The following is a 25,248-nucleotide window of genomic DNA, read 5'->3' on the forward strand; positions in this document are numbered from 1 at the left end:
TAAACTGTGGTCAATGACATGAGACAAAGTATATGTGAACTGCTGTATGGAAAGTGAATTTGCTCTGTAAATCTTCACCCAAATAAAAATAAATAAATTAAAAAAAAAAAAGAATAGCTCAAGGCAACAGTCTCAGGGAGTCCTCTAGTCTCAACTGCTCCAGTAAGCCTGGACTTTTAAATAATGTGAGTTCTGTTCCATATTTTTTCTCCCATTCTGTAAGGGTCCATCAGAATGATCAACAGTGGTAGCTAGGCACTATCTAGTTCTTCTGGTCTTTATATTTTTGATGCCTATAGGGTCTGCTTTTGTCTATTAAATGTTATATTTAGACCATTTACATTTAATGTAATTATTGATGTGTTAGGTTTAAAACTTTTTTTTTCTTCTGTTTATTGTTTTTTGTTTCTATGCTTTTTTTTTTTCTTTCTTACCTTCCTATAGGTTACTTGAGCATTATCTAGAACTCTATTTTGGTCTATCTATGTGTTTTCTTAGTACATTTTATATTGCTTTTCTAGTGGTTGATCTAGGTATTACATTACATATACATAAATTATCACAGGCTGGTGTCACCATGTTTCAGTTTAAGTATAGACCTTGCCTCCTTATGTCCCTTTCCTTTCCCTATTAATAATATAATTGTCTCATATATTTTCTCTACATCTATACACATTTAGAACCACAACAGACAGTGTTATTTTTGTTTCAACCATTTAAAATATTTTAGAAAATTCATGAGTAGGAAATGCACTGTATTTACCCATATTTTCATTCTCTTCCATTGTTCTTTCATTTTTCCTGATGTCCCAAGTTTATCTATTTTTTAAATCAATTCCTTTCTGTTTATACAACTTCCTTTAGCCATTCCTTTACGTAGCTCTATTGACAACAAATTCCCTTATTTTTCTTTCATTTGAGAATGTTTGGATTTTACCTTTTTGCTGAATATGGGATTCTAGGTTGACAGGTCTTTTCCTTCAGCTCTTGAAAAATGTTATGGCATGACCTTTTGGCATAGATATCTGATGAAAAACATGCTGTCATGTGAATTGGTTTTTGTCTTTTAACGTGTTGTTCTCTGTTATTTAAATTTGCTTTTAATTTTTATTCTTTCCTTTAGCTTTCAGAAGTATACCTAAGATGTGTCTTAGAATGATTTCTTTTTTTATTTGGAATCTGGTCAGCTTCTTGAATTTGTATGTTTATGTCTTTCACTAAATTTGCAAGTTCTCAACAGTTTTTAAGCAGTCAATTTTTTAAAGATATAATTCACATATCATAAAATTCACTCTGTAAATGTGTACATTCTAGTTTTTAACATATCCACAAAGTTATGCAACCACCACCTTATCTAATTCCAGAACATTTTCATCCCCTGAAAGAAACCCATACCTATTAGCAGTCATTCCTCATTGTCCCCCAACTCCCTGCCTATGAATTTGCCTCTTCTATTCCACTTTCGATTTATCTATCCCGGACATTTTATATAAATGGAATCATATAATATGATTCCTGTGGTGACTGGCTTCTTTTACCTAGCACACAGTTTTCTCCACGCTGTAACATATATCACTACTTCATTCTTTTTATGGATAAATAATATTCTATTATAATATTCCATAGGAGCTCTGGTAGCATAGTGGCTAAGGCACTTGACTGCTAACCAGAAGGCTGATGGTTCAATCCCACCACCACTCCTCGGAAGGAAGGTTGGGCAATCTACTTCCGTAGTGATACTGCCTTGGAAACCCAAGGAGGGGTCGCTATGAGTCGGAGCCGACTTGACGGCACATAACAATAACAACAACATAATATTCCATATACATTTAGAATCACAGTAGACAGTGTTATGATTTTTGTTTCAACCATTAAAAATATTTTAGAAAATTCACGGAGTAGGAAATGCACTGTATTCTGATATTCCATGGTTATACCACATTTTGTTTATTTGAGTACATCAGTTGATGGGCATTTGGGTTGTTTCCACTATTTGGCTCTTATGAATAAATAACGCTGCTATAAACATTTATATACAAGTTTTTATGTGAATTTATGTTTTCAATTCTCTTGTGTATATATACCTAGGAATGGAATCCCTGGATCTCGGCCATTATTTTTCTAGTTCTTTTCCAGTCCCACCCTTCTGGGATACTGATAACACAAATGTTGTAAATTTTTGTTGTAGTCCCACAGGTCCCCGAGGTGCTGTTCTTTTTTTCACTGGTCTATTTTCTCTATGTTGACCACGTTTCATTATTTCTATTATTTTACCTTCAGTTCACTAAATCTTTTCTATCACCTCCATTACATTGTTTAGTTCATGCAGTGTGTTTTCTATTTGAGTTTTTGAATTTTCAGTTCTAAAGTTTCTATTCCATTCTTTATTTCTTCTCTTCCTTTGTTGAGACTTCCTTTTTTTTTTTTTTTTTTTTTTCCCAGTTGTTTCAAGAATGATCATAATTGCTTAGTGAACCTAAATTTTTATTATGGATGCTTTAAAATCTGTCAGATAATTCTGTCATCTCTGTCATCATGGTATTGTTATTTATTTTCTTTTTTTCACAGTAGTTGACATTTCTGATATGGCAAATGTTCTCTGATTGGAACCTAGACATTCTGCTCTACTTCATCCAAACCACACAGAGAAAGCTGGCCTAATCCTGCCCATTCCAGCAAAAATCCAAGTTGGGGAGCCTAGAGTTTCACCCTTATAATGTTGTAATGAGGTTCCCCAATTTTCCTTCCCATATGTTTTCTGCTAAAGCTGAGTAAGGTGTTGGGACCTTATAAGGTGTTGGGACATTATAAGACTCTAGACCTTACTAAAACCTTCTGTTTTAACTGTCTTCCTGTAATACTGCTCTATGGCAAATGTTCTCTGATTGGAACCTAGACATTCTGAGTATTACATTTTAAGACTCTAGACCTTACTGAAACCTTCTGTTTTAACTGTCTTCCTGTAATACTGCTCCAACAGAGAAAGTGACAGATGTCATTTTGTTACTGCCAGGTGGGAGCAGAAGTTCAGATTCCCCATTGGCCTCTGTTGACACCCAAGGGAGGAAGGGGATTCTTATTAATGCTGATTGTAGGTGGGAGTTGTAGCCCCAGTAGGTTCCCACTAATACCACCTCAGCTCAAAAGGCCTTGTACTGTTCCCCATATGGTCTCCACTGATACCACAGGGGGTTGGGAGATCTCATTACCACCCAGTGGGGATGAAGGTCCCAACACCTTACTCAGCTTTAGCAGAAAACATATGGGAAGGAAAATTGGGGAACCTCATTACAACATTATAAGGGTGGAACTCTAGGCTCTCCAACTTGGATTTTTGCTGGAATGGGCAGTATTAGGCCAGCTTTCTCTGTGTGGTTTGGATGAAGTAGAGCAGTTATTGTCTAAAAGTTTTCTTCCTTGTCAACTGTCCTTTGGCTAGAGAAAGCAGGCTTTTGTCAGAGCTTTTTGTGTCTGTCACTATCAGTATATCCACATTACTGGCTTCTTTGGCTCTACCATATTTTTACGCAAATAACATGCACATTATATGCTTTTTTACAAAATGTGTAACTCCCTCATGTGTTAGTTTCCTAGGTGTGCTATGCGCTATATGTTATATGCGTGGGTGCGTTATTTTAGAAAAATATAGTAGGTCTGGGATCTATGAGGCAAAAAGAAAGCCAAAGAAACTCACCACTGTATCATTCTTTAGGTCCCAAGGTCCTCAGATGGCCCAGATGGATACCTTCTTCTTTCCACCTTTCAGAATCTTATGTTTCTTTTATATGTAATGTTCAAGGTTTTCAGGTGTACTTAGAGGAATAGGGAAAATGTATCAACTCTATCTTTCCAGAAGCAAAAGTCCTGTTTCAATTGTTTGTTTTGTATTATTTTTTAACTACAGATGACTGTGCTCTACCTCTTCTGAGGCACTAATTCAATAGGTTTAAGGTCCAGAAATCTATAGCTTTCACAAACATTTCAGGTGATTTTAATGTGACCCTGGCATTGAGAGCCTCTATTTTACACTAAAGAATGGTTATACTGAAATCCTCAACCAGAGGACCCCCTTCTCAGACAGCATTCTCTTCTGGAGTCTCAGGCCTAGCACAAGGAGGATTCTTAATACTCTAAAGACAGTCAGCTGGTCATGATCCCATTAACCACTGTCCCCAGCCAGGATCCACCATCAGTAGTTACTCAATAAACAGCCACTGTGAATTGAACACTTGGGGAGGTAATAGCCAAGGCTGCTCTCCTCTTGAGGGAATGGATACTCGGTTTTCTCATGTTTTTACTATCAGAAAAATCTTTCTTTTTTGTCCTTTTAGCCTGTCTACTTATGTATCCACCCATAGATTCATGTTTGTTATCACTGATGATGCAGCGTTGTGCATGTAAAAGTGTTTATCTTTGTTGTCTGTACCTCTTGTGCTCCTCTCTGTGTCTTTCTTTTTCTCAGTGTTACTGTGTTAGTCACTTGCTTTTGGTATACTGCCTTTCACTTCACCCAAATCAATACTTGTCTCTTACCTCTCTAGCAAGTTTGCCTCCCCTCCCCTCTCACCCCTGGTAAACAACAAATAAAGTTTATTTCCATATGTAAACCTTTCTTTGACTTTTTATTATAGTGGACTAATAACAATATTTGTCCTTCTGTGACTGACTTATTTCACTCACTATAATGTCCTCCAAATTCATCCATGTTATGTGGTATTTCACAGATGCTACATTATTCTTTAGTGTTGCATAGTATTCCATTGCAGGTATGTACTACAGTATTGATATCCATTCCGCTGTTGATGAGCACTTAGGTTGTTTCCATCTCTTTGCTATTGTGAGTAGTGCTGCAGTGCACATGGGTGAGCATATATCTATTTGTGTCCTGCCTCTCACTTCTTTAGGATGTATACCTAGTAATGGGATTCCTGGATCAAATAGTATTTCTATTTTCAACTAGAAAATTCTATTCTTGAGAGTCCTTGCTGCTCTGCTTTTTTCAAAGACAACAGAAGAGTAAGTGACTGAATGCACCAAAGAAGCCATGAAACTCCAAGAAGCTGCCAAATCCACTGACCTGTTGTGAGGGTCAGTGGAAGGCAGCCCCAAAGAGTATTCTGAGTGTGGGTGATTTGGTTTATGCTGTGTGTATTAAACCAACCTCACCACCCTGCCCCTGTCTGATATGGCTCAGGATAAGCACTTGACTGAACATGAAAGAGCTCAAGTGCCACTAAGGGCTGCCATAAAACAACCAAGAGTTGAGCTCCATGACAAAATGACCCAAGTCTACTCTATCAAATCCTTTTTTCGAGGAATATTTAATCCTAGCCTGTTCACTAGAGACAACGCTGAGGCCCCAGTAACAGTAGATGGTTCTTATGACCTGCTGCATATTTTTGCACCCAAACTGACTAGAAGGCTGAGTGAGGATGTATTGAGTGCTAGCTAGCTCATGTTTTTTTTTTTTCCATCCTAGCAATAAGCTTGCAATTCTATATAAATAACTAAACATTAATTAAAAGGAAAGAATAATGAGGCAAAATACTATAGAACAACTATTTTCTTTCTCTGGCAGACCTGACTGAGAGGATGGGGAGATCATGCATCCAGGTTACCTTGTGTTAATTTAATGAGGCTGAACATTTGGATGGTCCACAACAGCCAGAAAATACTTTTAAAAGAGGTTTGCTATTGTTACTAGGTGCCATCAAGGTGATTTCACCTCATAGTGATTCCATGTGGCAGAGGAGAACTGCCCCCATAGGATTTCCCAGCCTGTCATCTTTATAGAAACAGATTTCCAGTTGTCACTAGGTGAGTTTGAACTGCCAACCTTTTGGTTAGCAGTTGGGTGCTAAATCATTGCACCATCAGGACAGTGCAAACAGTTAACATGCTCAGCTGCTAACTAAAAGGTTATAGGTTCAAGTAAACCCAGAAGGACCTTGGAAGAAAGGCCTGTTGATCCAAAAACATCAGCTACTGAAAAACCCTATGGAGCCTGCTTTTACTCTGACACATGGGGTCTCCATGAGTTGAAATGACTCAACTTAAAAAGGCAACTGAAAAGAGGTACTAGCCTCTATACAGAATATCCTGAAAAGAAACTACAAGGATCTTTCATCAACTTACTTTCCTATTCTGAAAATCCCTTAAAAATCCAGCTCTCTCCCTCAAAAGGTCTTGTAGTAATTCTTGGGTGAGTCTATTATATCTACGAAGAGATCGGGAAATTATCAAGATAATTCAAAGGATTTGTGGGGTAACAGGGATTCACCAATGTTTCAGTTATTCAAGAACCTAAGACCTTAGATATAGTTGGAGCTTTTTAATCCAATCACCTCAGTAAAAATACAAGAACTTTGAAACTAAAGCTCTTTTTCCCTCCAAGTCACCCACTCAATGTCCTACACAACCCAACATCTTTCAAATAAGACTCTAAAAGGTACAGTGACTAAAGCAGGGTCACACCCTTAGTTAGTAGCTGAGGGAAGACTGAAACCAAGTTCTCCTGATTTTTTAGACTCCACTACTCTGGTATAATTCAAAGTCAACACAACATGGCAAGTGGCTTAACTCAGAAGGAAGCTCTACTGTATATACATCACCAGTGTCTTAAACTCAGAAACAATTTGATGATTCTTCTCTCTTGGTCTAGAATCATCTCTACATATCTGTTCTACTCTGCAAAATTTTTAAAGCAAAAAATGAAAAACACAAATTATCCCTCCTCACATTTCTATATAGAAGTTGTCTTTTAAGGAAAAAAATCAGGAAGAAATCGTTTCAAGTTAGAAATGGGGCAGGGGTGGGGCTATCCTAATGATGCAGCTTTATGAGATTATAAGTCAAAGGTGGCTTCAACCACAGGATAAAGAATGTATTACTACATTCTACATAACTACAGCCAAATTCAGTTTAACCATCTTCAGAAAACTCAGGTAACTCCAAGCCACATTTGATGCCTTTTTTTTTTTTTTTTTTTAAATGCTTGCAAATGAGAACATGGAGTCTTGGTCACTATGTGAGGGAAATTTCAGTTTTGCTACTTGTTGTCCTGAATTGACTGTGTCTCCAGGTATGCCAGGAAATGAAAATATTTCAAATCCAGATGGGAGCGGAAGAAAGGAAAAGGGAAGAGAAGGCCTCACTAAAACCATCAGCACTTCTTTGAGTTCCCTGAGGAAGAAGGCAGAGTGCCCTTCACAGCCTGCTTTCAAGCACAGAGCCAAAGAGAACCAGGAGGAATGAGGGGCCTGGTCCGCAGCTTCCTTCAACCTGAAGTCCAGGTGCTGACAGAGCCTCACATGGCACCACTGGGAGAACGAACAGTAACAGCAGAGAGGTCAATACACCAAGTGCCCAGTGAGACACAGATCTGCCTTCTTGTTGCTCCAGAAATATAAAGCAACTGGAAAAACATTTTGAGTGGAGGAAAGAGTACATGGTTGAATAGATTGATGCCCTAGGAGAACCTGTCTGGCACTGTGTCATTTGCCAACTCTGTGCGTGTATATGTTTAACTCCTTTCTCTTGTTTTTATTGTCCCTTTCACACTCACCAAGGACACTCATAGCACTGTTGAGCCCTGTAGTAGGCCTGTGAACTAGAGTTAACTTAGCCCTTCTTCTCTTTCTCTCTATGAATGCCTTGTTCCAAGGCAATTCAAAAAGTCAATGAGATATAAAAATAGTTTAACTTGGTAGAAGGCTCCACTTCATATGGCAGTTATTCAAAATTTTCTTTTCTGGAGTGAGAAAGGAAGTATGGCCTTAAGAACGCACCTTCCAGACCTCCAATTAGGAAGCTTAATTAACCAAGGGCCCCAGCTGCTACACTCTGAAATCCATCATTGCATTTGTATAGAGGCCATGCTTCCTTTGGCTGACCCCCGCCAATGATTGAGCATGGGGAGGCAGGCCTAATCCAGGAAGACAGGAATTCTCTTACAGCCAATTAGGGCCTGAGTACTCCAACTGCCATGCCAAACCTTCCTGAGGCTTCACTGCAGTCTAGGGTACTTCTACCCAGCCTGCCTGCCTGCCGGCCTGCTGGCCTTTCCTCCCTCTTTCACTCAGACCTGTACTGCAGTCGGACATTTACCTCAGCCTTTTCCAGATTACCGCCCATTTTCTTCCATAGGCATTCAATCCTGTCTTGAAGTGTGCATCTCTGAGGTTCCAGAGTAAAACAGAGAGTGAAAAGAAAGTGAAGATAGAAGAAAGTCACCTTTATCTGCTTCATTTTTATATATATATATATAGAGAGAGAGAGAGAGAGAGAGGTGAAATATATACAACAAAACATTTGCATTTCATTTTTACATGTACAATTCAGGGACATTAATTGTGTTCACCATGTTGTGTAACTATCACCACTATCTGTTACCAAATTTTTTTATCATCCTTAATAGAAACTTAGTACCTCTTAAGCAACACCTATCCATTTCCACATTCTTTCCCTATTGAATGGATGAAAATCAACTCACCATAGATATGTGAGTTTATTTCTAGACTCTTAACTCTATTCCGTTGGCCTATCATTATACTAAGGAGCTCTGATGGCACTGTGGATAAGGCATTGGGCTGTTAACCAAAAGGTCAGCAGTTCAAACACATCACCTGCTCTGTGGGAGAAAGACGAGGCAGTCTGCTTCCATAAAGATTTATGGCTTTGGAAACCCTATAAGGGTCTCTATGAAGTGGAATCCACTCAACAGCAGTGGTTTTTTTTTTTTTTTGGTTTGGTATCATTATACTAGTACCAGATTGTTTTGATTACCATAGCTTTACAGTACATTTTGACACCGGGACCTGTGAGCCTTTCTACTTCTACTACTTCCTACTTCTTTTTCAATATTGCTCTGGCTATATGAGACCCCTTTTCAGCCTCATATAAATGTGAGGATGGGCTTTTCTATTTCTGCAACAACAACAAAAGCTATTCTAATTTTGATGGAGATTGCTTTGAATCTATAGATCACTTTGGGTAGCTGTGGGACAAAGAACTTGATGTTGCCTTTATCTTCAGTTCCTGAAAATAATCCTTGGAATTCCCCAGCTATCCAGGTGCCTTTGTTATGAAAAGCTCGAGACAGCACTTGAGATTGTGTGCAAATGCCAGATCATCCTTAGCAACTAACATCAGGAAAGAATGCAGTCAATCACACATATTCATTGATTTACTCAATCAAGGTTATGCACTGATCCTCCAATCATACATACACATTGTTATCAAAATCCCTAAATTGGGAAGTAGGTGGGCTTCCTGGATTGGAGAGCAGGTGGCACATCCCTAGGGACAATGGAAGTCTTGTGCCAGGACCTCTTCCAGAGGGAGACCTATGTGCCTTATCATTTGTTTCCTTTCTGGTTACAATAAATGGGTAACTAGTGTAGTGGATAAGGGACTTGATTGCTAACCAGAAGGTCAGCAGTTCAAACCCACCAGCTGCTCCATGGAAGGAAGACTGAGTGAACTACTTCCATAAAGATTTACAGTCTTGGAAACCCAATGGGGATCACTATGAGTTGGAAACGACTCGATGACAGTGAGTTTGGTTTGGTTTGTAAGTACAGAAGCAGTCAGTGGAGTCTGTGAGTCATTCCAAGGAATTAATAAACCCCCAAGGGGCAATGAACCAGGAGAAGTTGGCATTTGCTTGTTTGACAGTCTGAAAAACATTCTTTCTAACTTGTATGAAGACTCAGCTCTAGGTGGCTGGAAGGTCTGAGAAATGCATAGGCAGTCAATCCTAACCTGCTAGGCATGACCTAACTGAGTGGTTAGGGTCTAAAAGAAAAACTGCTCTGTGGGTGGCAGGATTCAGATGGCTGCACAGTCAGTCAACCAGAAGCACAGAGTCGTTCTGATTTATGTTATTTTCACTTGGCTCAGGATGGCCAGGAATAAGATAACCTGGCCTCAAACAGTCAAGTATGAGGAAGTGCTATGTGGCACAAGAAATGGAGATATGAGAAGGTGAAGCCTAGGTCCATTTCCAGTTGGGAACTGGATTCATGCTGATCCTTACTACACAGTTAGCAATGCAGTAGTACTGACATCTTAACATTGTTAAGTCTTCCAATCAATGAACATGTTCAGTGTACAAATCTTTCACCCCTTGGATAAATTTATTCCTAAGTATTTTCTTCTTTTAGATGAATATTTAATGTTAATTTCCTTTTCAGCTTGCTCACTGCTGATGTACAGAAACTCAACTCATTTTTGTGCATTGATCTTACATTCTGCAACTTAGCTGAATTATTTTATTAGCTCTAGTAGCCTTCTTGTGGATTCTTTGGAATTTTCTTTACAGGATTATGCCATCTTTGAACAGGGATAGTTTTACTTTCTTCATGATTTGGATATCTTTATTTATTTATTTATTTTTGGTCTAATTACTCTACTTAGGACTTCCAGTACAATGTTGAATAGAAGTGGTGACAGCAGGCATCCCTGTCTTACTCCTGATCTCAAGAATAAAGCTTTGTCTTTCTCTATTGAGTATGATGTTAGTTGTGGGTTTTTCATAAATATATGCTTCATTTTGATTCTCACAAGAAATTTTCTATTTGATCCAAGCAATAAGTCCTTTTTTCCATTTAAGCAAAGAACAATTTACTTTTTTTTATTCTAATAAAATTTTTTTAATTTTTAAAACTTTTGTAGTGTTCCCTCCCCTCCCTTCCCACTCCTGGTAACCAACAAAGAAAGTTTCTTTCCATACATAAAGCTTCCTTGACTTTTTATAATAATGAACTAATACAGTATTTGTCCTTCTGTGATTGACTTCTTTCACTCAGCATAATATCCTCCAAAGGAACAACTTATTTTTATATAACACTTTCTTTTATATGATCAAAACTGATCTCCACCTTATAGATGAACAATGAGGCTCAGAGAAATTAAATTATTTTCCCCCAAGGTCACCCAATCCTACTCTTCTGTCTTTAGACCCCATGTTCTGTTTTTTATACCATGTGATAACATCAAAATTTTCATCACCTTGCCCCCACTCTCTACCCCTACAAAAGAAGGCAAAAAAGGGCTTGCTGTGTATATAAGACCACTGAATGGAGGTAAGCGTATCGTTAATATATATCCTCTCCTTTATTGAATGAGTGTAAATGTCAAGTCCTCCATGGAAATGCATGACCATTTAATCATTCTAAAAGCTCCCAGTAGAGGATATTACATGGGAAGTAAGTCAGATGTCAGTCTGACTGGAACAGTGCCAGCAATAGAAAACAAAAGTCAGGGATAATCATCACAGTGGTCCTGCCTCCTTTTGGAACCTAGAAATGGATATGGCATGTTTGAAGTCTTTCCTGAGGAAAGGAACCCAACAGTGAAGGAAGAATTTTTGCTGACATTTATTTCCCATCTCTACTGAAAATTATCAGTAAGCATGTCATAAAGTCTGTAAGCCTTACAATTATTCATGCTCCTGACAGCAATCATAATATCTTTTAAAACCCCCAACAACTGCAAAGTCCATATTAACTCAGCTTAACATGTTTTCCAGGCTTCCAGATAGAATAGGATTAAATTGAAAATATAGCTATCTCTCACCTTCAGGTATAACATGTGCATATAGAAAATGCATTTCGAAACAGAAGTGTTTAATGTTGTTGTTGTTGTTGTTATTTGCCGTTGAGTCAGCCCCGACTCATAGCGACCCCTCTTGGGTTTCCGAGGCAGTATCACTATGGAAGTAGGACTGCCCAACCTTCCTTCCGAGGAGTGGCTGGTGGGTTTGAACCGCCAGCTTTCTGGTTAGCAGTCAAGTGCCTTAGGCACTATGCTACCAGAGCTCCAAGTGTTTAATATCATCCCATAATTCATGCAATTCCTAATATGCCTGTTTAAAAACCAGCAGAATATAGTTTATATATCAGAATATCCTGGCCTAGAAATACAACATAGTGAGAAAAGGATCAGACTGCAGTTTGGAGGCTTAGATTTATACCCTGACTCTGTCATTAACAACCTGGTTGGCCTTGCGACCAGGAGGTCATTTGGCCTCCTTTGTCCTCTGTTGCCACATTAATTAGGGGATTGGCCTAGATGATTTCAAAAGTTCCTTCTTCTAAATTCTGGCCCTACAGTTCTAAGTGCCTCTTTTACTTGCCCTATTAGATCAGAGTTCTGTGTTTCCACAGTATAACACTAGTGTTTGGGCAGGAAAAGAGTTTTCTTGAGATATGATGTCTCAGTGACAGAGTGGAGGTTAGAAGTTAAAGACTCTGGATTAATTAGCCATTTCTTATAATGTATCATTTTTCTAAAGGACTCTAAGAAGGTTAGTACCTACACACATAGCAAACACACAAGGGGTAAAATTATGAAAACTTCTTAGTCATAAGCAAATACCTTGAGGGAATAAGTCACGAGGCCTGGGGGCTCAGGACCATAGCTTGGGGGGCACTAAAGTAAACTGACATAAGATAATTTACAAAGATAATGTTCTACATCCTACTTTGGTAAGTAGCAACTGGGGTCTCAAAAGCTAGTGAACAGCCATCTAAGACATAACTATTAGTCTCTCCTCATCCAGAACAAAGAAGAGTGAAGAAAATCAAAGATGCAAGGAAACAATTAGTCCAAAAGACTAATGGATGACATGAACCCCAGCCTTCATGACCCTGAGACTAGAAGATGGTGCCCAAACTACCACTGCTGACAGTTCTGAAAGGGATCACAATAGGAGGTCCTGGACAGAGCAGGAGAAAAATGTGGAACAAAACCCAAAATCATAAAAAAAAAAAAAAAAAAGGACTAGACTTACTGATCTGCTAGAGACTGGTGAAACCCCAAGACTATGGCCCTTAGTTACCCTTTAAGCCTGGAAATGAACTTACTCCTGTGGCTCAACCTTTAGCCAAATGATAAGCCTATAAATGAACAACACCAGTGAGGTACTCACTTGTTAGAACAGTCAATCATATGATATTGAAAAGATAGCATTTGAGATGCAGAGATAGAGCTCAGAAGGCAGGAAGGGATAAGAAAGACAGACTAAAGGACAGGAAAGAAGGACAAAGGGAAATGGTAAACAGGGAGAAGTGGGAAGAGAGCTAGTACATTGTAGGGATTGTAATCAATGTCACAAAACAAAATGTGTATGAACTGTTGAATGGAAAACCAATTTTCTCTGTAAACTTTCAACCAAATCACACACTTATACACAAAAAATGCTACGTACCTCATTGGACAGTTGTGAGTACACAGTGTATGAAAGAAGTCCTGGCAAACAGTACTCAATGTCAGTGTTAGATTGCAGTGTAGTAAATTATTAGTGTGGCTTTTCTACCCATAAGTCTTTGTAAACTCCAAGGTGGGATTTTCTATGAGCAACTAAGGAGCTCCTGATTGCTGAAGTTGTCCACCTGGAGTATTTCTGTTGGGAGTGGCACAAAACAATGTTCCGGGAGGTTTCCACTCTCTCGGGGGCTTAGAGTTCTGATGCTATGATTGGCTAGTTTGGCCGCTCTGCCGGGCTCAAAAGGAGGCCTCCTGGAGGCAGAACGCACTCTCTGACTGCTGGTTGAAGAAGACGTGCTGCTGAAAGAGACACAGGCTCCTGAGACACGTGTTGCTGGGAAAGAGACGCAAGAGACACACATTGCTGAGTGAGACACCGAGGGACCAGCCCTGCTGGGAAAGAGACTGTGAGAGACTCTTGGCTGAGGGACGGTGGGCTGGGAGAGAGACTAAGCATTCTTCCTGAACTTGAGTTGTAGCCTGTTGCTTCCCTGATAAACCCTGTAATCTGTGAGTTCTGTGTGGCCACTGCAGCGAATTATGGAACCCAGGAGAGAGGTGGTGGGTGCTTTGGGAGGAACGGTTGGTGAAAGGGCTGGAGGGAGGGAGCATGTCTGGCCTAATAGGAATAGCCCTTGGGTTATTGATGACGACTCTGTTTTCCTCTTGTGGGATTAGAGGAGGTCAAAATATGTGGCCTCCTTGCCCTTTTTGCATAGATATTATTGTTAGTGCTTCTCATTATCATTTTAGTGTGTTATGACTTCATTGGTTTGCTCCCTCTTGCCTTCTAGCTTTCTAAACAGATGAAATGTAATTTGAAAGAAGACATGGTCCATGCTCCAGCCTATGGGGGAAAGAGATAAATAACTATAATGCAGTGGTATAGGAGCTACTCTAGACCTATGTAAACATATTGTGCTCTCAAAAATAATTAATTTTGCTGGAAAGGGTCCATGTCTAATGTTCTTATATATTCTACCCAGTTTCTTGACAATGGTAAACACACAATAAATGCTTGTTAATAAGAATGATGGAATCTTTCTACAATGTTGCTTTAGGGGAATTCAACAAAGTTATTGGTTTATAAGAAAAACCACATGAAACTGGGGCTCCTTAGGTCCTTTAATAGAAAACCCACTTGGATGAAGTTCAAGACTAATCTTTCTTAGTCAAGATTCTACTCTCTAGCAAATGGTGCTATAGTTTAATTTCAATATCCTAACAAGTAATCATTATTATTTATACAGAAATGATAATTATTTGAGCCTACTGAGGAGTTGAAAATGTATAGACTGAAAGGCATCAAAGTGAAGCCAATTTTCTTAGTAACTAGATTCATACCACAAATATAAACTAAGATTTAAAAGAATCTAAGATTCATTATCTGTTGGCATCAGTTCAATACAGCATTTTTAGATACTTCTTAATATAACCAAAAAGAGATTTTAAAAAAATCTCAATGAGAGATGATTACAATATCTTGGCTACTGCCTGCTCTTGTCCTTAAGCTCAATCACCTGAACAAGTTCTCCTACTACTAATAATAAAAATAGTCATTTCCATGGAGGCCTTTCTATGTGTGTGATAGGCTCTTATCCTTGTTTTATTATAGGGAATTGGAGTCAAATGCTAAATACTTTAATTCTTTCTGATTTAATGATATTATCACACACAGATAATGTTCATTAATTCACCTAGCCAGGCAATGGTCATAATTATTGAAAACATACTACATGTGCCAGGTGCTTAGTTAAATGCTGGGCCTGACTGGTCCCTTCCCTTAAAAAGCTCACTGACAAGGAGGGAATCCTTATAAAGAAGTTGCTATTCTCAGCCAGGAAGCATACCACTATCACCATTGAAAGGCTGAGGTGGTAGAGGAAGCTCAGTGGCTTCTTTGGGAGATGTTTGACCTCAGAGGGACCAATTCTGCCCTGGAGGATTAGAAGGCAACACCATGTGGTTGAAATTTGCTTTCTCTGTAGCCTGGTAGTTACTTGAAGACCTAAGTAAGTACAGACAACTTCTATGTACATATGCTCAAGTACTGAAAAGCTTGCTTCCTACTGGCACAGAATACTTGAGTTGGAAAAGTCAAAGTGATTATCTGTAAGATAATGGACCTAGTTTTACCCTAAGTAAGGTAGCCTTTGTCCTTGGTTCTGAGAAATAACCACAGAATAATTGGAGTGCCTTTGTCTGGGACTTGCAGGCCACACCTGAACATTTGTGCTGCTGAGTGGGAGCTTGCCAGGACAGAAAAGACTCACCTGGAAGGTTAGTATCTACTAGCCTCAGGAGACATGATTTGCTCTATCATTCAGGACTGGTCAATAAAAGCCGTGAACACAGAGAGTCGGAGAGCTTCCTGGTTGATGAGTACCTCCGCTTTCAGGAGGGTAGCATGTCATCCCTTGGGACACAGAAGCTTCACGTTGGGAACCCTCCAAGACCTTGCCTTGTATGTCTCTTTGTTCGTATCCATTTCTATAATAAATCTGTAGTCTTAAGTATAGTATTCTTCCTGTGAGTTCTGTGAATTGTTTCAGTAAATTATTGAACCCGAAGGGGTAGTAGGAACCAGGGGTCAGAAAGTAAGGCTGTTATGTGGACTTCTGAGACTGCAGCTGGTATCCTGAAGAGGTAGTGGGAAACCAGCCCCAAATTTGTGGCCAGCCAGTCAGAAGGTTGAGGTGTCAGACTTCCCAAACTTGCAGGTAGTGTCTGCCTATTTCACAGTCTGAAGGACAGTGTCCTTTTAATTTGTGAGCTCTGAGCTAGCTGACCTAGGGGTGACTACATTAAGAGAGAGAAAGAGTGCCATGGGGGCATCTGAAATGAGGGTGAATAAGTAGAAGGTAAGGACTCGATCAATCTCCACATTTAGAGGAGTGGATTCATGTGGATCCTTACAGTGCATTATGTAGCCCAATTGTTTGTTTTATAGATCAAACTCACAGTCACAGCCAGGAAGGGTAGAACTCAGCTCTTCTTGTCTCAGTTGAAGGGTCCTCCTAGCATGCCACACTGACCCAGAAACAATCAACACACTATTTTGCTGGAGTAGGGGAATGTTCAATATATTTACCAACTAACCCAGCCAGGGCACTAACTAATCAGCAGAGAATGTCAGGATGCACACAGTGCCTTCTGGCTGACTATTAGCTATAGCAGTTGCTACACCTAAGGTGACCTGGCAACAGCTCTATTTCTTAGCCTGATTATGATGGCCATCACTGAATTTTGCCAGCTGTTCCATTTCCTTGGAGAAAATTGTGCATTTACATGATGGCATGTCTAGTCTCACCCCCTATCAATTCAATAAGCAGAGAAAGAGAGAAGGAGACAGTGTGTGTGTAAGTGCAGTGCTATCAGCAAACTCAGATAACAGAGGGATGTCACATGGGAACCAGATGACAAAAAGGCTGATTGCTGTTAATGTGCATTCATCCGTAAGAGGCGGTGTAAAATGAACACCATGATTAAAGGCATTATCCAAATCACAGCCACAGCCCCGAAACAGACACCAGGCATGGGTGGAGGAAACAAGATGGGAGGCTCTCCTTTCCCAAGCCTGGCACCAGAAGAAACAGATCTAGAGGAGACCTCTTAGATCACTTCTCCTCTGGGCCAGCTGGAAAGTGAACCTACACCAGAGATTACCAAGGATGGAGTTTCAAAGTGAGTCACAAGGTCCCATGGATTCCCTCTGGGAGATGCTTCCCCACCTTTATTTTCAATTACTTGATAGAAGGAGGTTGGTTTCTCTTCCAGTTGATACTGCAGCACACTGTTACCTTTATGTGTTACGTGATCTCAGACAAAATACTTTGACTCTCGAACTGCCGTTTTCTTACAGTGGGGATAACACTGCATATAGTACATGATACAAAGGGGAGATGCAGAAGCACTCAACTGTGTGGGTCATAAAAAAATTACTGATAACATTGCAAAGCATGAGGATTCCAGAATACTTAATTGTGTTCGTAGGGAACCTGTACATACACCAAAAGATAGTTGTTCAAACAAAACAAAGGGATACTGCGTGGTTTAAAATCGGAAAAGGTATGCATCACAGCAGTATCCTTTCACCATATTTATTCAATCTGGATGCTAGGCAAATAATCCAAGACGCTGGATTATATGAAGAACACAGCCTCAGGACTGGAGGAAGACTCATTAACGACATGCTATAAGCAGATGATACAACGTTGCTTGCTTCATCAGAAGCACTTACTGATGAAAATCAGAAACTACAACCTTCAGTATGGATTACATCTTAGCATAATGAAAATAAAAATCCTCACAACTGGACCAACAAGCAAATCATGACAAATGGAGAAAACACTGAAGTTGTCAAGTATTTCATTTTACTTGGATCTACAATCAACACCCATGGAAGCAGCAGTCAAGAATATATCAATCAAGAATATATCAAACAGCATATTGCACTGGCCAAGTCTGCTGCAAAAGACTTCTTTAAAGATTTAGAGTGTTAAAGAGGTCACTTTGAAGACCAGAGAGCACCTAACCCAAACCTAGCCTCATATGTATGTGAGAGCAGGATAATGAATAAAGAAGACTGCAGAAGAATTGATACATTCCAATTATGACTTTGGTGAAGAACATGAAAATACCATGGAAAGAACAAATCTGTCTTGGAAGAAGTACAACAGGAATGCTCCTTAGAAGTAAGAATGCCCAGACTCCGTCTCCATACTTTGGTCATCTGATCAGGAGGGACCAGTGGAGAAAGCTATCACACTGGGTAAAGTAGAGGGTCAGCAAAAAAGATGAAGACCCTCAATGAGATGGATTGGCACAGTGGCTGCAACAATGGGCTCAAGCACGGCAACGAATGTGAGGATGGCGCAGGCCTGGCCAGTGTTTTGTTCTGTTGTACACAGGGCTACTGGGAGTTGAAACAGACTCCACAGCATCTGACAACACCACCAATGGGAGAGACAGTGAAATGAGAAATAAGATTGTCCTGTAAGAGCAAAACTATGAAGTCACCCATAATGGACCAGATCAAAGCTATACAAAAAGTTACTCAAAAGGGACAGAACAGCTCCTAGGAAAGTAGGTCTTCAAATATAATCTGATTGAAATTAAACAAAGAGTGTGCCAGTCAGAAGCATAGGTGGATGGGGGTGGTACAGAGATGCCAGAGTCATCAGCCATGGAAGTACAGAAATCAGATGGTCACGGAAATAAATGCTGGCAGAGTCTAACACACGCCAGGAATAGCTTGTGTCCAACCAGGCTAATATGTGGAACCATCCCGTGGACCCATCTACTGCAGAACCCAAGGCCTAAAAGCATTACTCTCATATAAGTAGCCACCCTGCTTCATTGCTGGGCTCACTGACCAAACCTCTAATAATTTGTCTTCTCATATCACTTGCCTCTCATTGAAAGAACATGTGCTTGTCAAGCTAATGAAAATATCTAGTCTGTGAGACTTCTATTTCCCAAAGGGACTTAAGAAACAGGTGATTTAGTTTCTACACCAGCCTCTTTTGAGCTTTGCCAGTTAGGGTTAATATTCTAAAGGTCATAACTTCAACATACTGATGAGTTTGGGTTTCTGACTCTGAAAGGCTGACAGTTCAGCTCTGGCCCAGGGTTGAGTTCTGGGAGGAAAATGCCACTTTGCCTTTGTGGCTAGTTTCCCCAGGTGACTGGATGTCAGAACAGTGAGTAAGAAAAACATCCACAAAGAGTTTCTTCATAGTACTGATGAAGAGATGGATGATAAGGGATGTGAAAGCACCCACAAATGGCAATTGTTATCTTACCAGTTGACAGAGAGCAACAAGCCACCTCTTGCCTGTCATGTGAAGGGCTGAGTAAAGCTATCTGACACATGGCAAAAGCCAAGTACTGATTCAACCTGGCTCCCTGATTCATGAGCTTGGGTTGCGCTGGCTCGGTTTTTCTCTGAGATCTCTCTTACTTATAAATTCACACTGTCATTATCTATAATTTCTTTAACTGGGGCCCAGGGGTCTCACCTACCTGCTAAGTCTTAGGTTGCTTCAGTGACTGTCCAACTCAGAAACTCCTGAGAGACAATACTCTACAAATTATCTCATGGTTAACCCCATGTACATGTATGTGGGGTGGAGGAAGGGGACGGAGAAGATATCCCCAGAGTAAGAACAAGATGGAGACTGAGGTTTCCACAATGGAGGTTTATAAAGTCAAAGACACTTAAGATGCTATTACAAATTCCATACTACTGCTGAGTTTTGAAGGAGTTGGTTCTTTATCAACAATATATTATGTTCTATTTTTTCCCTACATACTTCCAACCTCATAGCCACAGAACACTTTCTAGAACCATCCCTAAAGATTTAAGAGAATAAATTTTAGCTTAATATATAGAAGACAACTTTGTAGCTGTCCAGAGATGAAATGTGTTACCTCAGGATGTAGTAAATTTCCAATTACCAGAGGTGTTAGTCATACACTGGGCAATGTCCTTTCCAAGGTGGTTGTGAAGAAGATTTAAGGCACTGGATTGACAAGATGACTACTACCCTTTAAGATCCCTCTCACTATATGATTCTCCAAATTTATGTTGCCCACTACTAAGTACGCATCTTTGTGTTCCATAAGCTCACGCTCTCTCCCTGGGGTTTTGCCTTGAGTCTCATTTGAATAAAGATCAAATTAAAAAGGTCGGAACCAAAGACAGCTGACACTACAGTGCTACCATCAATAAATAGAAAACAAAAGCATCATTAAAAAAAAAAAAAAAGCAGAGTCAAGAAAATAGGAAAAAGGGCTCTCGTATATCTCCATTCAACCAGTCCTTTTCCATTTCTTTTCAGAAACACAAACACACTCCATTATGCAAATCTAGTCTTTCCAAGGTGTTAACATCATTCTCTCACAACACATACTCAGAACTAACACAAAACAGTAAAGTGTTTAAACAACATATGCTCACTTGTTTAAACCACAACTCAGAAGAATACCAAGTGCACGTATGGATCAATACCTCCCCCTTCTTCCTTCCACCCTTGCCACCCCCACAGATACTATTTGTACAATTAACAGCAGCAATGGCTAGGTTTTGGGGTACTAATTAAACAGACAGGCTAAAACAGCAGCAATTGGCACACGATGACACAAGGTTGCACAATGGGGCTAGATGCTGCCTTATGTGGGACTAACTGTTCTTGTAACACAAGGGGACAGCTACTAATGGAACCTCCTCTTATCCACTCTTCCCAGGGAACCCTGTTACTTAACTGTTATCACTTAAATTGGAAGTATTTCCCAAGATAATATTCAAAGGTAAAGGTATCAAAATGGGGAAGGGCACGAAAGGATGTGACAGGAGATGGCTTCTGTCACCCAGTGGGACAGCCAATGGCTCTTGCCTCACTTTCTGCTCCAGGTGTGGCGTTTCAGTTTGGCTGCTGGTCAAAGAGGGTGACCTTGCCAATTAAGGGAAGGACTCTGTCCAGAGAGTGACCTAGAAGGAGAAAGCATCCCACACCTTTCCCTGCTTTCCTCTTCATACCGGTTACTGGTTCAGAGCCACTTACCTTTTTCTTCTTCTTCAAAATCACTTTCACTCCATCCACTGAAACCATAATGCTCACTTTCTTCTTCTTGATGTTCTTGGCTTTAAACTCATACTGGAAAGGAAGAGGAGAACAAAGAAACACAATCCAATCAGATTGGTGCATCTGCACAATCCTACCTATCTCGTGGATTGGAAAACAGAGGCTGGGCCCAGCCAGGTCTAGTGTGTTGGCCCAGTGCCTGGGGATATGGAGCAGCTCAGAGAATGTAAAAGCAAGTGGATGTCTGCAATCAGGGGCAGGAATCTTTAGGTTGGAATAGGAACTCAGCATGGTTACCAATTCCACCCCTCAGCCATCAGGGAGGACTATTGGAATGAACTGAATTCACCCTAAGGAGGGGAAAACAGCCTATTCGAAAATCTCATCAGAAGTCTAGAGCCTACCCTCAACCACTCATCCCATCACTTAACAACTTTCATTGTCAGGTAAAAATTTACCTTGTTGGGCAAATTTTCCTTGTGGCTAACAAAAGGATGCTAAAATTCCATTCTATCCCTAATGAAGATTAAGAAGTGCTGGCACTAGTCTTCATGTCTGAGTTTTTACACACTAAGAGACAGTTATTAATTCTAAGCTGTTCTCTACAAATTTGATTCTCAAACTCATTTAATTATCTGTGGGACAGTCTCCAAGTCCACCCACAGCACTATTAGCCTGAAGATGCTGGGGCTAGAATGTATTCTGGAAGGTCAGTGGCAACAAGCCAGTGAAAGCTCAGGTTGTGTCTGATTGGCATCCACTTTAGGACGTGGCTCCAGTTTGCAATGTGTACCTCTAACTGCATCATTAGGATCAGGTGCAGTCCTAGATGAACTGAAATTACTTCTGGGTGAGAGAATCAGCAAGTTCACTGGCTTTTGGCCTTGTGCCTACTGTGAGAGGTGAACTGGGTACACTTCCTGACCACACCTGCATTTACCTCCACTCACATGAACTTTCAATAAGCCCTACCTTTCAGCAGTGCCAGTCTTTTGACAAATTCACTAAAGTCCGGGCAGCTCTGGCCAGTCAAAGGGAGTGCAGAAGGGTGCATTTTGAATGATGAACTCAGATGGAAGACCCTAAGAGTCCCTGAAGCACCCAGAGATGGACAAAACAAAAAATGGATGGGCCTGTCCTTGACTGTTTCATTGTCTTTGGTCTCGTCTAGTGTGTTTCTCTTAACCACCACATACATCCTTTTTCTTTTTTCTAGCAACAAAAACCTAGCAGCCAATATTAAGAACCTCCCTCTACCAGCCACTGTACCTTTCTCCCCATCCCTAGTTTCAGAGAGCATTTTGCCAGCAAAGCCAGATCCTTACATGTCTTATATTTCTAGAAGAATCTTATAGCCCAACATACTTCTCTTTCTTGACTGGTTAATGCTTCCTTGGGACCTTTTTACTTAAGAAACCCCATCCAAGCTGGGCAAGAGGCACCCAGCCAGGTTATTGCCTGAGTATCTTAAATTTAACTACTTCTAAGTGTTTTGACAACCTTGGCCACGCCATTTAATACCCTGATCTCAAAACTCAAAATGCAAACTGCACTTTTTCTTTGGGAGTGGAAAACAGCCTCTATTTCAATGTGTGCACATGCTCCAGGCCAGCTCTGTCAGGGTCTCTTGGCACAGTGACTACATGGAAAAGCATGACCAAATGATTTCCTCTAGAATCTCAATGACAGTGACAACACAGGTGCTCCTTTACAACAGCTGGTGGAATGCTCTGGAGTGCTTCAAAATGAAGAGTGCATGAAATAGGACTCAAGGTCCTGTTATAGCTGCCAGTCCTACTTGAGTGCTGTTTATAAGGTTGGACACAGTCTGCATCTATTCCACCTGCGTGCTGGTCAGATGTCCCAACCTCTTTGCAACTGAAAAATTATTATGCAAATTGCAGTTGTATTGGAAACCAGTTCTACTGGAACCACTGAACTGTAAGAAAATCAAGTATCTGAAGATATTTAAATGTTTATTAGCATCAAACCATTTGTTTATATGGCAATTGCACTTCACTTGGACAACCATGTACATATTGTGCTCATTCCAGGAAGGAAAAATGGATTTGGAGAGAGGAGAAGTAATGGGAGTGACAAAAACAAAGAGAACAAGGGACATACAGGGACAAGCCCTCCTTTTCCCCAGTCTTTGCTGCTCCTAGGTGCAGAGCTACCTGGGCAGGCGGGCTCAGGAGGAAGCATCTGTGATCTGGAGGATGGGTATCCAGTCTGCTCAGCCTTTGCCAGCGACTCACAAACTGATGAATAAATAGGACTACTGGTGCCACCAACTGCAGCTCAGGCCAGCATCCCACCAAGCCCATGCCAGCCCAGGCATCTATGCCAGCAAGTCTGGCCCCTTCACCCAATGTGAACAGGCTGACCTGATACATTTGTTTTAGCGGCCAGAGTCCCACCAGCAAGAAGAGATTAAGCATTACAGGGCCTAATCTTCTAAAGAGCAACATAATAAAAGTCCTAGACCACCAACTGCTACCAGGAAGACCAAGGTAAAGTGTTTGGAGTTCATAAGCTGAGCCTTGAGACTATGCATTTAATAGCAGCCCTGGAACTTAGTGCAGTATGCCACCAGTGAGGCTCATCAAGGGGAAATTGGGCAGGAGTGAGGAGTTCAGATCCAACAAGAGCCAAGAGTAAACACTCCACGAGTGACGTGAGTAAGAAACATTGACTGCCAAGACAGAGAGCTGCTAACAGACCAGCTGCCTGGTTTCTGGATATCTCCTGACTTCTCCATGTTTCCTTTTCCCTGATTCCCAGAGCCGCCTCCTAACCCTGTGTCTCAGTGCCAGCTAGTGTCTGAGAAAGGAAGCAGAGACTTGAAGCTGAATAAGTAAAACTGCTAAGGAGCATTTAATGAAGGGACCAGCCCAACCATGGGCTGAAGACTCTACTGCAGAAATCAAGTTAACAGAATTACATTCTTAGGGATGAGGGGCAGGGTTGGAGCTTTCACACACATACAAATACATATATATAGCTGACCCTTAGCAGTCTGTGTTTACTGACAATGTTTAGTTCCCTGAAGAATCTTTGGATGTTTTGATAATAGCTGATTTTTTTTTTTTTTTTAATTGTGATTTTGGGTGAAAATTTACAGAGCAAATTCACTTTCCATACACTTTGTCTCACGACACTGACCACAATTCACCACAATTCAAAGGCTCCCACTTCCTCCCGATAGTTACCTCTTCCCTGTGTCCATCCCTCCATGCACTCCTGCCCCCTGAGCTGTCTCCCTGTGCATAAACAGCCCTTCTTTCTCCCATGATCGTTGTCTCCAAGGAGTGTATCTACCTCAAGTAAATGTTGAACTTATAAGCCTGTCTTTTTTTTGACTGGAAGCCACAGGTGTGGGTTCATTTCCAGACCCAAAGGGCAGCTAGGGGCCATAGTCTCAGTGGTTCTACCAGGCTCTATCATACCAGCGAATCTGGTCCCCCCTTTTTTTTCCAAATGATTTTGAGTTTTGTTCTACATTGTTCTCCCTCTCTATCCAGGATCTCCTACACAGATCCCCCTTCAAGTGGTTGACAGTGGTAGCTGAGCACCATCTAGTTCTTATGGTCTCATAGTCGTATAGGTTGCAGATCAGATGGTGTACCAGTCGCTAGGACTAATTGTTTCCATGAATTTTGTTTTTCTTCATTCTTCTTTGCTCTGGATGAGGAGAGACCCATCGTTGCATCTAGATGGCTGCTTGCAAGGTTTTAAGATCCCAGTCACTACTTTCTAAAGTAGGAGGTGGAACAATGTTTTGTATAGTATGTTATGCCAATTGAGCTTGATGTCCCCTGCAACTATGGTCCTGAGCCCACAGGTTCAACTACTCAGGCCCTCTGGGTAGCTGGCTGTGACCAAGAAGTGACAACAACCCTGTCCCTTGTCAGCTCTACTATACACCTGGGAATTCAGATCATACGCATAAACTTATAGGACCATTGTCTGCCAACCCTATACATGGTCTTGGGTACACTCCCTGCTGCATAGACATACCTAATAATTCAGCCTGTCCGCCCATATACCCATGTTTGCCTTCACTGACAATGCAGTACTGTAGGTGCAAAAGGGTTCATCTTTGTTGTCTGTACCTCCCATGTATCTCTCTGTGTCTTTCTCTTCTTCAATACCACCATGCTGATCACTCACTTTTGGTACATTGCCCTTCTCTTCACCCAAATCAATACTTACCTCTACCTTGACTTTTACAATAACAGACTAATATTTGTCCTTCTGTGATTGACTTATTTCACTCAGCATAATGTCCACTAACTTCATCTACATTATGTGGTGTTTTGCAGATTCTAGGTTATTCTTTAGGATTGCATAGTATTCCATTGTGTGTATGTACCATAGTTTGGTTATCCAT

General features: G+C 40.6%; 1 protein-coding gene across 1 annotated transcript in view; it reads right to left on the bottom strand.

The window, feature by feature from the left end:
• LOC103194374 (carboxyl-terminal PDZ ligand of neuronal nitric oxide synthase protein) overlaps positions 1 to 25,248 on the bottom strand; it is a 560,749-nt gene that overhangs the window by 192,176 nt on the left and 343,325 nt on the right. The window contains exon 3 of the mRNA XM_007937765.2: positions 20,835 to 20,927. Within this exon, the coding sequence (XP_007935956.2) occupies positions 20,835 to 20,927 (93 nt within the window). The remainder of the gene's footprint in view (positions 1 to 20,834; positions 20,928 to 25,248) is intronic.

The sequence above is a fragment of the Orycteropus afer genome, unplaced genomic scaffold (genome assembly GCF_000298275.1).
Source record: "Orycteropus afer afer isolate SDZICR_OR568_19922 unplaced genomic scaffold, OryAfe1.0 scaffold00044, whole genome shotgun sequence".
Lineage (NCBI taxonomy): Eukaryota > Metazoa > Chordata > Mammalia > Tubulidentata > Orycteropodidae > Orycteropus > Orycteropus afer.